Raw genomic sequence first — 15691 nt, forward strand, 5'->3', positions numbered from 1 at the left:
AGTCCGAGCAGTTTCTTATCCACCGAAGAATCCTCGCATTAAACCAGGAATTTCTCGTTAAACGAGCGATCAGTGCAAAATTAAATGTGTTGCTAAACTTGGAAGAAACGTAACCGCACGTTAAAATTCATTATCGAGGGACGTAAGCTTAAGCAGCCTTACTTGCTTACTCTTACCGCACGTTGTTTATTAATATTCTAATTGACTGTTTAACATGTCGAGTGCCGACCAATTCTGTGAATGGAAAAAGATCTGTGATTGAAAGTTAAATTTTGTTGCACGCGAATGGAATGTGATCTCTGGCGAAGCTTGTGAAATTGTTGATTATTTTGTGTATTTATTGGGAGATCGGTATTAGGATCAAGGGGAATTTATAGTTAAATGTAATTTCGCAATCGCTAAAGCTGAATGGGAACATGACTCGACTTCTGTTTCGTAGCAAGGCCTCGCCGCTGACCTTGATCTTACTAGGCTTTGTGCACGTCAGGAGTTTGACTCTTCAACCCTCGAAACAATTTCTTAATCACACCTTTACCAATCCGGTAAGTTTGACTCAACAGAAATTATTACAGCTATATACTATGCTAAATAACGTAAATTAAACAAACCTGTGTGTACTTTAGTTACAATCACTTTCTCTTTTTAATTGTCAGGCAATTAAAAAGTAAACTCTTTCAGTATAGTTACTATCTAACCGGAAATTCATTTCTTTCAGGTAACCAACGCATCGCACAGGACTGGTAAATTTCTATTTGACGAGTTCTTCGGTATAGATGTAACTGACACTGTTGAAAGCAGCGACGAAGAGAGGGTTAGAAACTGTACATGTGGTAATAATAATTATTAATCGTCGATCGTTACTCAATAATTTAAGTTTCTTTCGTGGAAATTTATAGTATAGTATCTGAAAGTAAAATTTATTTTCAGAATGAGTAATGTTTTCTAATATTTCATGTATCATTGCAGAGTGTGGTTTATCTAACCAAGAGAACCGAATTGTTGGTGGACGGCCAACAGCTCCAAATAGGTACCCATGGGTAGCACGATTGGTTTATGATGGCAAGTTTCATTGCGGCGCCAGCCTCGTTAACAATGACTACGTAATTACTGCTGCTCATTGCGTACGAAAGTACGTTTCGATAAGCAAACATGTTTAACATGATTAATAACTCGAATAATTATTAATTCATTGAAATTGCAATTATTTAACAAAAAAAATATTTTTCACACAGATTGAAGAGATCGAAAATTCGAGTTGTTCTTGGAGACTACGATCAGTATGTAAATACTGACGGATCTGCCATAATGAGAGCAGTCAGTGCAGTTATACGTCATAGAAACTTTGATATGAATTCGTATAACCATGACGTAGCACTTCTCAGACTACGAAAAACTGTCAAATTTTCCAAGACCATTAGACCAGTATGTTTGCCACGAGCAGGTAAATGAAATAAATATTTTATATTGATCATTATATATACAGTAGATTATTGATAAATTATTGGTATAATTTTTATAAAAGGCTCTGACCCTGCTGGTAAGGAAGGGACCGTTGTTGGCTGGGGTAGAACGGCAGAAGGCGGAATGCTGCCAGGAAAAGTGCAAGAGGTACAGGTTCCAATACTGACTTTAGCTCAGTGTCGTAATATGAAGTATAGAGCCAATCGTATCACCAATAATATGATTTGTGCTGGAAAGGGCAGTCAAGACTCCTGCCAGGGTGACAGTGGTGGTCCCCTCCTAGTATATGAGGGTGATAAACTTGAAATAGCTGGTGAGAATATGTCCTATTTATGAAATATATATCTTAATAAATTTCTGACTATAATGATTCGATGGCATTTTATTGCGATACAAGAATCCATTTGATAAAAGCTGGACCAAGACACAAGATCAAAACTAAGAAAAAATATTTTTAGACAATTTATCTGAAACAATATAATTTTTTTATTCAATTGAAAAATTAAGTGTATTTAACATTTGCAGGCATTGTATCATGGGGAGTGGGATGCGGGAGACCTGGTTATCCAGGAGTTTACACGAGAGTGGCAAGATATCTTAATTGGATTCATACAAATATGAAGGATGGATGTTTGTGCATCGACTGAGCTTCAATAATATTAATTTGTTTGAAACCATAAAAGAGAGTGTAAAAATCCTTTCAATGAAATAGTACAAATAAGTTAATATTGTAGTACATTCACGTGTTAAAAATAGAAGTTGAAAAGATGGTATGTGTTTTATGCATGCAGCATAATTTCAAGGATGTCCCATAAGATGCTCGGTATTTCAATATTTCCACAAATATTGAACATAAATTATGTATTGCCCATGGAGTTTTGCTGACAAATACATTTAATGCTCCAGTGTATTTTGATTAGTTCACTTTGCACGTCGTAATTGACAAGCAGCTAACGGTCGAATGCTAATGGAACAATTGTATTTTCCTATAACGGTTTTTCGAGAAATACAAATAGAAGTGAAAAACAATTATGAGAACAATTTTAACATAACGTTGTCTATAAGTTAAATGGCTTATTTAGGCTATACGTGTACATAAGTTTACTAATATACAAACATTGACAGTTGAATAGCGATGTACATAAATAGCAATGTTTGTTGTACAAAGAAAAAATTATCAAAGCTCAATTTAATATGCTGTATTATTGTATTAAAATATATTGTTAATTAATAAAACTAATGATATTAATAATACAGGTTTTCAGAATCATTTTCCAAAATAAATTTTGTTTAAACTAGCAAGTTGACGGTCCTCGGTATTAATGTGGAGCTGTTTGCAGCTTAAAACGCCCAGTGAACGGTATAGGATGACGCACGGGACACGTATGTGCATATAATAAAACGCTGATCAACAAGCGGACACCCCTCACTCACCCATCGTATTTGCATAATGCATTCGTAGGATCCATTATTTTTGGGTTCGACGAAAAACGGCATGGGGAAACGTCAAACCTGTTTTTCTTGTCAATAACGCATAAATGCTTCATAAAATATCAAAAAAAATACACCACAGCCTCTCTGCTAGAACATTTTCTCATTATTTGTTTAAAAATAAAAACGTTGTTCCAATACTAATTCTCTACATTAAAAATGTTTCAGTCAATTAACCATATAGTAAACAAGTGTAAAATAATCTGAATATTAACTTGATATCTATATACATCATCTGGAGTAGACCCACAGATATAAATACATCAATATGTAAGCTGATGTAAATTTGTAAAAAGATGTAAAAGTTGTGTATATGATCGAGTAGACCTGGTTGTTTTGTACGCATAGAGAGTGTTTCCTGGAGAAGATGTTGTGGGTAAAGATGAATAAGCTGTTTTTAATTGGAGAACGCAGGTTGTTGGGAGCCGGTGTGTGGGCCTGGCGGTCAGTGACAGTCACCTGACTCGACCGTGAACGTGAACCTGAGCTGGTCAGGTACTGTCCAGTCACCAACCAGTCCGCTGTGTCCTCCTTCCCTCCTAGAATAGCAATAGCTTCTTCGACCTGAGGTTTCATCAGTCGTTGCGGGACGTTGGCGATAGTCGTTCACAATCAGGAATATGCCCGTGATTCTTTCCTGACGGTGACCGCCGCGTGGCGACTACTCACCGTAATTCTAAGTGACCCGTGAAATTCCAAAGTGTCCAAATTATCAAATCACACGCCACGAAAATCATGAGGACCCTCTGTTACTTCACCCTGCTCACCCTTCTCCTCTCAATTTTGGCTGACTGCCAGGTTTGTTATGATGGAAACTTTAACCCTTAATTGCTCTATAAATTATCTCAAATTAAATTAATTATTAATTGAAGGGGAAGAAAGAAGGAGAGAAGATCAAAAGCTTCTTTGGTCTGTTTGGAAATAAACCACCCACACCCAGTGACCCACCTGCAGAGGAAAGATCGTGTTCATGCAGTACGTATACCTGTAGTTTTATCGATTTACAGAATTGTTTTATAATAATGTGGTAATCGAATTTAAAGGCTGTGGCATTCGAAACGAGGAAAGTCGTATCGTTGGTGGACAGACCACTCGAATGAATGAATTTCCGTGGATGGCTAGATTGTCGTACTTAAATAAGTTTTATTGTGGTGGTACTTTGATAAACGATCGTTACGTACTGACCGCAGCTCACTGCGTGAAAGGGTAAGCATCATTCGTGTTATTAATTATTTTTTATTTAAAATTGCAAAAATAATCATATTTCTATTCGCATGTTAAAAATTCTCATTCTATCGATATAACTAATTCGCATAAGCTGCTAATCAATTTTGGCTTTAATTTCATGAATTTTGGGTGAAGTCATTAAATGAAATAGCGATTTTCTTCGATCGAATTAGTAAGTGCGCGAATTGGCGTGTTGAAATATATTCTTATGTATTGCGATATAATTTATTAAGCATCTTTGATCAGCTTTTCTAGTTTGATTTTCAGATTTATGTGGTTCATGATCAAGGTGACTTTTGGTGAACATGACAGGTGTAACGAAAAGAATCCAGAAACCAAATTCGTCGTAAGAGTATTATCTGGTGAATTTAGCTTTTTGAATTTTGATAACGACATAGCTCTGTTACGATTGAACGAGAGAGTTCCACTGAGTGATACAATACGACCAATCTGTCTACCTTCGTTAAGAGGTAAAATCATTAATTAATTTTTATGTTCCTATTATAAAAGGAAAATCTGCAAGCTTCCTGCACAAATCAATTAACGAAACGTGCTCTTTTAAGGGTGCTCATAAAGATATATGATTTATTACATCATTCAACATTCCTGTACAAACTCATATTTGAGTAACTTCAACCACTGAATAATTGGGCTATAGCGATACCCACTTTTCCCAAAGATAAAGCATAATTTAAAATGTATCTAACTTTTACGGAATTTGGGCTGCTGCGTCGTTGGACAATAAATTCGTTACACAACTTCTCTCGACCTGGTTGATGACCGTGTTATTGCATAATTGATTATTACAGATGCATATAAGCAGTAATAAATTAGTAAATATACGGGTAGTCTTGACGGGCTCTGTGCATAGTCGCGAGTGCATCGTCGCGTAATTTTTTCTCTCAGATTTCGTTTATATGTAGAACTTAAATAAATAACAACTATAAATGAGACAGCGCTGTTTATAAAGTTATCCTCGAATCAACAATTCTACGAAATTTTACCATAGCTACAGGGGACGTTCATTAGCATAAATTTCACAGAATTCATAATTCGTTAGACGCGCGAGCATTAAAATTCATTAGCGGAAATTTTACTAAAGATATTTATCGACTTTATTCATCGATCGAAAACTTTAAGCGATTTTGTCTTGAGTCGACTCTTGGAATGTCAGGATTAGAGAATTGACGAAGTAGTAGTTGAACGAAAGTTAGAAAATGCAATGGAACTTGCCAATCGGATACTACCTTATCGGTTTTATATTGCTAACGATGGAATTCTTTGCTCCCTTCCGTTTGATAGAAACTCGTAAGCTTACTTAACATACGGGCTTCTGAATGTGTTTTAGATAACCAATACGTTGGAACAAAGGCGATAGCGTCTGGCTGGGGAACGCTCCACGAAGATGGTATGCCTTCCTGTCTTTTACAAGAAGTAGAAGTACCAGTTATGAGTCTTCAGGATTGTCGTAATATGAGCTACAGTCCTCGCATGATCTCAGATAATATGTTGTGCGCCGGTTATGCCGAAGGCAAAATGGACTCCTGCCAGGTAAACGATTTCAGCTAATATCAGCCAATTCCCTAATTACAGTAACAATTCGATAAAGTGCACTCGTTACTTAGTTTCGACATTGGCAGATTTTATCGAAAGTCAATAACGTGTTTGCTCGTTTATTTCTGCAAGAAATAGAGCAGAAAGTAACAATTAGATGCTAAATTGAAAAAATAGAACTGAAAGTAACTCTAATTAGCTTCTAGATTAAAAAAATAGAGCAGAAAGTAACTCCAATTACAGATCCTAGATTGAAAGTATCTGGGTTCTACGATTAGTCGATGAGTTGCACAAAGCAAGGAGTTAATTTTCAGGTAGAATAATGATGGTAATTATGGTTGATGTGTTAAAGGCTTATATTTATGGTGTGTTTCTAGGGAGATAGTGGTGGCCCACTAATTGCAGAACGGAAGGATAAGAAATATGAATTAATCGGTGTAGTGTCTTGGGGTAATGGTTGTGCACGACCAGGTTATCCTGGTGTTTACACGAGAGTCACCCGATACCTCGATTGGATTTTGTTCAATTCGCAGGAAGGATGCTTTTGCGAAAATTGAAAGGGATTACAAACCTACTCCCTCTCGTCGGTAATCTATCCGTGACAGCAACGATATTGGCTCCGAATTTAACAGTAGTTATTTATGTTATATCTATGCATGTGAAGATAAATGATCATACGATTTAACATACTACTCTATGTGATCTATATGGAGTTAAATCAGCTAAACAAATCGATAAAAATTATTTATCGGTGTGTAAGAAGGCTCCCTTATTTAACATTACATATAAACGATAAAAAGGACTACCATATCATATCTATCTTAAATAATTATTAAGCTCTGAAAACAGTGTCATATAGATGTTTATCATAGATTTAACTAATAATCCGAGGCAGCAGAATATATAATTAAAATATTGCTCAAACGAATGTATTTAAGAAAGTAAACAACTGGATGGATTTTTTATCGAATCTTGATGTTTATAGGTTATATTTTATACGGATGTTTATACAATTTTGTACAACTCAATAAAATATAAATCTTTGAGTGTTGGAAGTTCCCGATGTTTTCACCATCGATTCTAATTTTTATATACAACGATACTGATCATGCTTTAATCTTGGTTGAGAGAATAGAATCTGGTATCGTTGTGTTTGTATCGAATACATATACAAATGTGTAAAGCAAGAGTAACGATTCATTGGTCGCGAGGTGGGTTAACGGGACCAGTTAACCGGTTGTTGGGAGCATTAGAGGCCAAAAACTGAGCGAGGAAACTTATCTGCGAGTCGTAACAGTAAGCGTAAGTGGCAAATGCGAAAGTTACGTTTGGTTCATAGGACATACGGGATGTTGAAGAAGCGATTCTTGGTGGGACTTGGGATGCGGGCCGATAGTCCCGCTATACGAACCAAACCAGTTGTTAGACCGAGACCAGTACCGTTTCGACTGTCGAGAGAAAAGTCATGAAGCTGCAGGACTACGTTAAGTATCTCGTTTGCATTTTCACGTTACACCTACAATCGTTCCTATGCGATGTCAACATCATCGATCAAGCAAATGTAAGCAATTTAAATCAAGATCTTCATTTAAACCGAATGCTATATATACAAAAGTTTAAATAAACGTTTTATTTGCTGTAAAATAATTATGGTATTTTTTTATTTCAAACAGGATGCGTCTAACAACGTGAGAAATGAAAGAGGCGTGATAGATCTAGTCTTTGGGAAACTTCGGACATGCGGTAGCTGCTGTAAGTACGAAATCGAGAAACTTATTTAGAAATTCACACAAATCAAGTGAAAAATTGATATGGTTCTTTGTTCAACTTTAATTTGCAGTATGTGGAAGAGCAAATCGTGGATTTGCCAAATTTTTGGCCGGAGAGGATTCGACATCGCACGAATATCCATGGTTGGCTATTATTAATAACAATGGTAACTTTCTCAATGGAGTTTTGATAAATGATCGTTTTGTTTTAACGGCAGCCAGCCCATTTGTTGAGTAAGTCGAATATTATTACATTAACAAAAAAATATTTCCATGAAGTAATACGAATAATAAAATGTTTATATTACAGGATCTCTCTACCGAAAATTAGAGTAACTTTAGGTCAGTATAATCGACACAACCATGATATCTCATCGACAGATTATAGTGTTGAAAGCATCATTAAACATCCCGAATATGATCCCAATTCGCATGCACATGACTTAGCACTGATTCGATTGAGCAGACCAACAGTATTCGAAAAAAGAGTTCAACCTGTTTGCCTACCAAACCCAGGTAATTGCATGATTAATGAATCTTACACTAATCTATATGAATTAATCGATTTTGTAAGTGCCATTTATTTAAAAATCTTCATATTTTTTGTGACAAGGCTCGACGTATCTTGGACAAGTTGGAACTATTACTGGATGGGTATTAACTGAAGATGGTAAAAATACATCAGTTCCAAGAAAATTGGGATTACCAATTTTGGGGTCTAATGAATGCATTAAGTCTGGCATTAAAGTTGAAAATTTTCATAGTGACTCTGGCTGCATTGGGGTTTTAGGAGGAAAGTCATTCACATGCAAAGTAATTATTTCACAACTTTCTAATTATTTTCATAATAGTTACATAACTATTTAATAACGCTGAACAATGATATTTGTTTTGTAATGTATAATCTTGTACTCTCTAGGAAGATGTCGGTGCATCTGTTTTATATCGATCTTATACAGATGTTTATGATTTAGTTGGTGAGTAATTATATTTATATTGATTATTATTAAACGCATCCTTCTTTCAGCAAAACTCACACGTTTTCTTTCAATTTATCCAATAGGAATTCTCTCAGATTTAAATGATTGTAAGATCGAAGATAATAGAAAATCTTCCATGTATACCAGAGTAGGCCCTCACCTCGATTGGATATTACAAAACACCAGTAATGCTTGTTATTGCACGAAATAATTATACCATAGCCCACTTTCACCACTGACCAAGAAATTTATTCAATAAAAATGCTTAAAGTGCACTTTATTATTTAATTTTTACTTTAACATATACTTTCTATTTATTCATTTCACAGCAACATCAAATAGGTCTTCTAAATATTCTACAAATGTTAACAAGCACTTTTATTTTATTTATTCCGTTACATAAGTTTATATTTTCAATACTTTGTACTAAGATATTTGGTATTGTACACAATGTAAAAAATATCTGTTAATAATAATAATTTTGTATATTAAAGAGGAATTTTACTTATAATTGTATCTCTCTTCATCAAATGTAATAAAAGCCTATATTTTAATGACTCAAATGTATTTAACTAATTCGGTAATTTAACAAAATAAATGTCAGCCTGATTGTATTCATGCTTTAAAAATTAGCTAATAAATAAAAGTAGGCCAGGTGTTAATTTTCATAGTGACCGATAAGTCACATTACAAGGTGTCCGCTTAACTTGTACCACATCTATAAATTCATACAATGTAACGATATTCATAATAAAATTCTCATATCATTATTTTATTTAATATTTAATAAAAAAAATATGAAAGATAAAAAATTGCTTACTTAAAAAGTCCTCATTACTCTCCGGATTGCTGAAAAATTGTTTGATTAATAGAAGAATGTGTGACTAGATATAGTTATATCGATAGAGTCTCGCAATATTACGAAACTTATAATCCTTAAGAGTTTTATTCTTAAAATCAGTTACTCTAAATGGATTTATTGGTTTGGCACATGTCAACTGGACACCTTGTAGATAAGGACATAAGATAAGGATATAGGCTGTAAAATAATTCTTCGACGTCTGAAACATAAGTTTTTCACACGTATTCACATTTCAAATCTTCTCTGCAAGTGGCAACTTCATTGACTCTAAAAATTATTTAATTTAAATCTGAACAATAACAAAAATTCAACTAGATGAAAGTATATACCTTAATAATTTTACTACGTGCTCAAAGTTTGGTAGCAATAATTTGGCCTGTTCTATATAATAAGATTACAACAAGAATAAGTGACGAATCATATTGGAAATATTGGAATTCTGTTAATCGATACTGTGGTAAAAAAGTCTATAGCTTTAAATCAATTAAAATTTCATTTAATATTTGCAACACAAAGATAGTTTTATGGTTGAGCTTATATTCTAGAATGTGGGAGAAAAAATTATTTCCCAAATAAGCCACGAATTATTGGAGGACAGGAAGTATTCGCAAATGAATTTCCTTGGGCAGTATCTATCATCGGCAACAATACACATCTAATATGTGGTGGTTCCATTATAAATGATTTTTATATAATAACTGCGGCGCATTGTCAGTCTGTAAGGTAAGAAACAATATAAGCGCCATAAGATCTAGTTTATATGACGTACCTTTGAAATTGTAGATACAAAAAGGATGAAATCAAAATAGTTGTGGGTGAACACAATATTTGCAAAGCTAGTTCTAGAACCGTAGTTTTCTCCATTGATAAATTAATTATACATCCAAAGTATAACAAGAAAAAATACTTTGCTGATATAATGTTAATTAAAGTAAATATGCAAATTACGTTTAATAAGTTTGTTAGGCCTATATGTTTACCGAAATTCGGTGAGGACGATACATTTGATATAATTTAAATTATTTAACAATTTATTTTAGGAAATTACTATTTCAATTTTTTTAAATTGCAGATGCAAGACTAAACGTAGGTTTACGCTTCGGAGGACAAACCGTATCAGTGCTAGGTTGGGGATATGCAAATATTCCCGGAGAAACGTGTACTTTACGTTTAGCAAACTTAACACTATTTAATCCGAGGGACTGTCCTGTTAAAAATCAAGGTAAAATTTGCGCTGGATTTTCGAAAGCTAGTCGTGGACCTTGCACAGTACGTAATAAAGTTGATGTAATTTAAATATAATAAATATGAATAAACTTTTAGTATAATATTTAAAAAAGAATATTGATTTCATTACAAGGGGGACAGTGGAGGGCCTTTACAATTACTTAAACGAAGTGGAAAATTTGAATTGATAGGTCAGTATTGCGTTTATTAAAGTATTTTGTACATTTTCACTTAATGATTAATTATAATGTCAATGTAGGAGTGCATTCGAGTGGGATAGGCTGCGGGGATACAAGTTTTCCAGATTATTATATCGACGTGAGCCAAATGCTGCCTTGGATTTTAAAAATTACTACACAAGACTCTATGTATTGTTTGCGTTAATGAACAAATTCTTATTGTTTATGACAATAGAAAAGCATATTTTAGAATTTACGTTAAAAATTATAATACGTAACATATTATATTTAATAAATATTTACAAAATGTTTACAAAAATAAATAAATATTAGATATAAATCATGTACTAGGTCTTTTTAGTTACGAAAACTTATTCTACATTTCTTGATTTACCACATATAGCTCCAGCTTTAATTTTGACTCTTGGGCTCTGTTATCAAGAGATGTAATGTTACGTGTAAAAATCAAGAATCTCAGCTATCACACGCAAGATTTCCTGCTTTCGTCTGGGTCAAGCTCTGTGAGTCCCTCCGAGTACTTTCTAGTTAAGAAAGTTATTTATCACAATATCACAAGATAGAGGGAAACTTTGAGAAAATCACCCCATGCACATGTTCCTCTTATGACATCCCTGCGTATTATTACCATCTTCAAATAGCATATGTGTGCATATGGTGAAAAACAAGTAATATATAGTAAATTCATATGTATTGTAATTTTTATAAAGCGAATCAGTGTCAAATAAATATATTGAAATAAGTTGAAAATTTCTTGTTTTATTCTTAGTAGGATTTTTTAATGGGAGATATATTCTAATTAAACTACAAAGAATCTTGATAAGCACAGGCACTAAATCGCAAGACCAATTGTGGGTCGATTGTTTTAGAGATTCTTTAAGTGTGCACCTATTATCCAGTTAACACAGTCATTTGAAAGCAATTGGTGTCTATATAGTCTTATCCAATTAAATTGTTTTATGTTCAGGAAACCTATTCGCGAATACTGTCTTAATGGTCAATAAAAAGCTTACCACGTTCAATTTATTTTACCATTTAACAACAACTGCGATTTTTTATAAAGACAAATTTTATTTTAACTTTCGATACTAACCAATGCCATGAACATCAGAATTTTCACTATTTACATTCCAAATAAATCACTATTATTATTTCTCACATAGAATGTAGGGTGCCCGGGGTAAAAATACCGAATCGAATTATAAGAGAGGGAAGTTTCTGCTCTGTACATATTTCCTTGGATGGAGTTATATTAAAGAAAATGGATCTTCACTATAGAATGATATCATGCAACTCTGATCGACAATCATTATTTTACCTGCAAGGCATTGTGTCAATGGTTTTATTTAACAAATTTTAAATTCTTTTATATTTTATCATCTTGTAAGGAATCTAATTACAGTTTTCCTTTAGCAGCAGGTGTAGTGACTTGGAAAATTGGCTGTGCAGAAAAACCTATAGCTTTAAATGGGGAAACCCATACAAATTTTTTGAAATTTTATTTTATTCAGTTTAGTGGTAATTATTTTCAATCTATGTCCAATAAATCTTTACGCCCCGATCATTCCATAGTAATCTTACTGCTAAGAATAATCAAATAAATGGTAAATTAAAATATAGGAATTAGAATTAATTATACATTTAAAAAATTAATAAAAGATGATTCAGATAATTTTAAGAGGAACGGAATATAAAAATCAATTTTACAAAGTGAAACTTATTTTTATTGATTAACACTATATTCTTAAACCTTTCATTCAATCATACTGTAACATATATACGTAAAATGTACAAACATACTATATACATAGTATTATGTTTAATAATATATATGTAAACTACTCTTTATATTATAAAGATTTTTAAAACTTTTGAGTTTAGAAATTAACACTACTATGTATTAACTACCTTCTTCCTTATTTACTAAAACCAAACAAAAAACACAAAGTCATCAAATAAGCTGTTAACTAAAATTACACATTTTTCATAATCGCATTTTGCTATTTTTTTTAAACGGGTGCATAAATCTGTGCAAAAATATAATTTATATTAACATACTGTTATAATATAGCATACATAAATTATGCAGCTTCCTTTTATTTTTGCTTTACTCTACTTAAATCTTCATGCCAACCAATTTTTAACATATTTACTTTTTTCAAAAATATAGTCATTAACAAAAACTTAAAAAAAAAATATTCTATTTAAATTTAACAATCATTTCTTTATATGTTTATCTTATGTTTAATTAACAAAAAATGAAAAGGCTTTTTAGCACATGGAAATATCTAGAATATATTGCTTTTTATATTGTTAAGACTTATAAAATACTATATAAAAATAAATAATGCAATAATGACTAAATGAAAATCTATTTTATAGTAAAGTAGCCAATTATATGCCTAAGAAAAATTGGTTTAGTAAATTACATGAGTGACATTTGCATTGCACTCTGATGTGACAGCTTCTTCTAAATTGCAGTCAAGCTTACGATAGGTAGCAGTACTAGGCCTTCTTCTACTGCGATTGTGTCTAGAGCGCCTGCCTTCCAAAATCATAGCTATCATCTGAGACAGCCAAGATAAAAATCAGTAAAATATCAATCTTGAATAAACTACAGTATTATTCAAATATTATACTAACCTTTTGCTTATTATGATAGCCAAAATATCCAGCAACACAAATTACAGAAATTACTGTGAGGTAAGTATAAAAATGTGACTCTTCTTCTCCCTTTAAAATGTTGGCGTGAGATAGCTTTACTGATGAATCCTGATTATTTGGGCCTAAGTATATTATAAAGGTTTATAAATATATTATATGTGCTGATTAACATAGAATATTTCTTTTTTTAATGGTAGATTTGTTTATTTTAGTTGTAGTTTCTGTGCTTTCTAAGGTATCACCATAAAAAAATTAAGATTTCTATATACTGAAGCTACAGAAAGTACAGCTAAAAGGAACAACCTAATACCTTTACCAGTATCCATTCCATTATCATCTAGAACAATAATTTAAGAGAATATTAATTAAAAATGGAAATTGATATGATTAAAAGAAACATTATACGAAATCTTGGTAAATTACCTAGCTGTGTGTCTTTATCAGGAGTACAGTTACTAGCCTCCTCATCACCACATTCTCCAGGATTCTCAGGTATACTTTTTATGTCGTCAGCTTTAGGATCCTTTTGCAAATCTGCTTCATCTTGTAATTTATTTTCTTCTTCTAGTTTTTTTGTATCATCATTAGTTGTATCTGCCTTTACCTCTTGATCATTTATTTTTTTGTCAATCTTTTCATGTTCAATTTGGGTTTCTGAATCTGATGGCTGATTATTCTGATTTTCATTATTAGCAACTACATTACTTTTTATATTTTCTATTTCTTGCAATTTTTCAAGTTGCTTTTGTTCTATACCTGGATTTTCAAGTGGTTTACTAATATCACTGCTAAGACCTTTTGAGAGCTCAGGTGTCTTTTTTTTACTATTAGATTTATTCAAATTTATAGGTAAATCTTTCTTTATTTGTGTATCAGATTTTTCAGGTTTATTAGATTCGTTATGTATATCTGTTTCTTTGTCATTAATTTGTTTAACATTTTCTAGTGTTTTCAGATTAACATTGCTCATGGACATATTACCTTGCTTAGTAACATCATCGGACCAGTAAAGAATTACACAAAGTGGGTTTACATCAGAATCGTATGTATCGTAGCATGCTTTTTCACAAGAAGTATTGAATTTATTAATAATTTTTGAAAATAAATATTCAGTTTCTTTATAAATTGGTTTTAAATCTTTCACTAGACTATGACAAAAAGCAGTTTTATTTGACATTTTTGGTACAACATTTTTATTAAGATATTTATCAAATTCGGTCCCATCATTGAAAACAGTATGATTGACCACTTCATGATTAGGTCCAGTATACACTTCTATATTTGAAATTGTTGTGTGTATTATCATACTGTTATAATAACATACTTTAAACCAAGCATCAGAAACTGCCAAACACAAAAAATTATCTTGTGTTTCTTGACTTAAGTTTGTAGTATTCTTTGGGTATTCCAATGTTTTACATTTCTGAGTAAAAGTTGATTCTAATAAATAATTACCAGTTGGACATAAATTAGTATCGTTTTTCATAACATTAAATATCAATTCAGGATGTTGAGGTGTTGCTAGAGTTGTTCCACCATACATGGTACAAATTGTCCAAAGAAATAGAACAAAGGTGTTTGATGTCCAAAATAAGAAACATTTACCCATCATGGTTTTTAATTCGTTCAAAAGTCTAAGGAAGTAACACAGTTTCCATTCTGCAAATATCGTTTAGATCTCTGTCGTTATATGTAATTGTGTTGCAATTTGTGCAAATCCGTAATCCGTAATCAGTTTTTATATTAAAAATGAACAATATTGTGTAATAACTCTAATAACATATGCCGCTTTACTTCAAAATTCAAATAACATAACCTACAAAGGTTACAATAGCAAACTGGAGCGTAGACGGTAGACTGTATGTACAGTGAAGTGGAATGGAGCATTCAGAGCAAGAAAGAAGGCAGAAGAGTGTTTCTCTCTTTTCCCTCTCACTTTCTCACTCCAACTTAATAGTCTTTATCGCGGTATTCGTGTGGTGTAGACTGTCTAGTGTCGAATTTCGACTAGCAATCTGTTTAATATCAGTTCTACCAACCAACCCGTATCTCTCTCGTATACGTTCGGGTTTCATTGGTCTCATGATGTAGAATTGACTGTATTTTTTTACCGACATCTAAAAATTATAGACTCAATATTATTTACAAAAAATAAACAAAAAACGTAAAACGCGTGCGACGTGTGGTGCTTATGGAGCGAACGCGCCGTGTACATACCTGCACCTGAACTACAAAATTAAACTTTGAGAGGGTTTTGTA

General features: G+C 32.6%; 4 protein-coding genes across 5 annotated transcripts; 3 read left to right on the plus strand and 1 right to left on the minus strand.

Annotated features, from left to right (window-relative positions):
• The first annotated feature begins 416 nt into the window (after positions 1-416).
• LOC136778683 (transmembrane protease serine 9-like) lies at positions 417-6622 on the plus strand. Its single transcript, XM_066735781.1, has 13 exons — positions 417-542; positions 716-830; positions 967-1129; positions 1233-1441; positions 1523-1774; positions 1987-2097; positions 3249-3261; positions 3654-3750; positions 3825-3927; positions 3996-4158; positions 4447-4649; positions 5528-5730; positions 6111-6622. The coding sequence occupies exons 1-13, from the start codon at positions 417-419 to the stop codon at positions 6288-6290; spliced, it is 1938 nt and encodes a 645-aa protein (XP_066591878.1). The 3' UTR covers positions 6291-6622.
• Positions 6623-7198: 576 nt separating this feature from the next.
• LOC136778684 (phenoloxidase-activating factor 3-like) lies at positions 7199-8693 on the plus strand. Its single transcript, XM_066735782.1, has 7 exons — positions 7199-7294; positions 7407-7485; positions 7574-7736; positions 7813-8018; positions 8116-8315; positions 8422-8479; positions 8566-8693. The coding sequence occupies exons 1-7, from the start codon at positions 7199-7201 to the stop codon at positions 8691-8693; spliced, it is 930 nt and encodes a 309-aa protein (XP_066591879.1).
• A 966-nt stretch (positions 8694-9659) lies between these two features.
• On the plus strand, positions 9660-10955 carry LOC136778685 (ovochymase-2-like). The gene is made up of 6 exons (XM_066735783.1): positions 9660-9801; positions 9890-10067; positions 10128-10333; positions 10417-10613; positions 10705-10762; positions 10831-10955. Exons 1-6 carry the CDS (start codon positions 9660-9662, stop codon positions 10953-10955), a joined length of 906 nt encoding a protein of 301 aa, XP_066591880.1.
• A 1537-nt stretch (positions 10956-12492) lies between these two features.
• Positions 12493-15425, minus strand: LOC136778346 (trans-Golgi network integral membrane protein TGN38-like). 2 transcript variants are annotated; one of them, XM_066735108.1, is made up of 4 exons: positions 13856-15425; positions 13749-13769; positions 13412-13554; positions 12493-13335 (listed from the first exon to the last, which is right to left on the minus strand). In XM_066735108.1, exons 1-4 carry the CDS (start codon positions 15042-15044, stop codon positions 13186-13188), a joined length of 1503 nt encoding a protein of 500 aa, XP_066591205.1. In that variant the 5' UTR covers positions 15045-15425; the 3' UTR covers positions 12493-13185. The 2 variants fall into 2 exon arrangements, with proteins under 2 accessions (XP_066591205.1, XP_066591203.1); XM_066735106.1 differs by having other exon boundaries at positions 13743-13769.
• Between the last annotated feature and the right edge of the window lie 266 nt (positions 15426-15691).

Source organism: Prorops nasuta, unplaced genomic scaffold, assembly GCF_024137725.1.
Source record: "Prorops nasuta isolate Cenicafe-Biocafe unplaced genomic scaffold, Cenicafe_Pnas_1.2 PNAS00014, whole genome shotgun sequence".
Lineage (NCBI taxonomy): Eukaryota > Metazoa > Arthropoda > Insecta > Hymenoptera > Bethylidae > Prorops > Prorops nasuta.

Coding starts and splice junctions, on each gene's coding strand:
- LOC136778683 (XM_066735781.1), top strand. CDS start 417: ATGACTCGACTTCTGTTTCGTAGCAAGGCCTCGCCGCTGACCTTGATC. Junction 831..966: donor GGTTAGAAACTGTACATGTG/GTAATAATAATT, acceptor GTATCATTGCAG/AGTGTGGTTTATCTAACCAA. Junction 1,442..1,522: donor AGTATGTTTGCCACGAGCAG/GTAAATGAAATA, acceptor TTTTTATAAAAG/GCTCTGACCCTGCTGGTAAG.
- LOC136778684 (XM_066735782.1), top strand. CDS start 7,199: ATGAAGCTGCAGGACTACGTTAAGTATCTCGTTTGCATTTTCACGTTA. Junction 7,486..7,573: donor TCGGACATGCGGTAGCTGCT/GTAAGTACGAAA, acceptor TTTAATTTGCAG/TATGTGGAAGAGCAAATCGT. Junction 8,019..8,115: donor TGTTTGCCTACCAAACCCAG/GTAATTGCATGA, acceptor TTTTGTGACAAG/GCTCGACGTATCTTGGACAA.
- LOC136778685 (XM_066735783.1), top strand. CDS start 9,660: ATGAAAGTATATACCTTAATAATTTTACTACGTGCTCAAAGTTTGGTA. Junction 10,068..10,127: donor GCGCATTGTCAGTCTGTAAG/GTAAGAAACAAT, acceptor TTGAAATTGTAG/ATACAAAAAGGATGAAATCA. Junction 10,334..10,416: donor TATATGTTTACCGAAATTCG/GTGAGGACGATA, acceptor TTTAAATTGCAG/ATGCAAGACTAAACGTAGGT.
- LOC136778346 (XM_066735106.1), bottom strand. CDS start 15,044: ATGATGGGTAAATGTTTCTTATTTTGGACATCAAACACCTTTGTTCTA. Junction 13,770..13,855: donor TGATAAAGACACACAGCTAG/GTAATTTACCAA, acceptor TTATTGTTCTAG/ATGATAATGGAATGGATACT. Junction 13,555..13,742: donor TGGAATGGATACTGGTAAAG/GTATTAGGTTGT, acceptor TAATATACTTAG/GCCCAAATAATCAGGATTCA.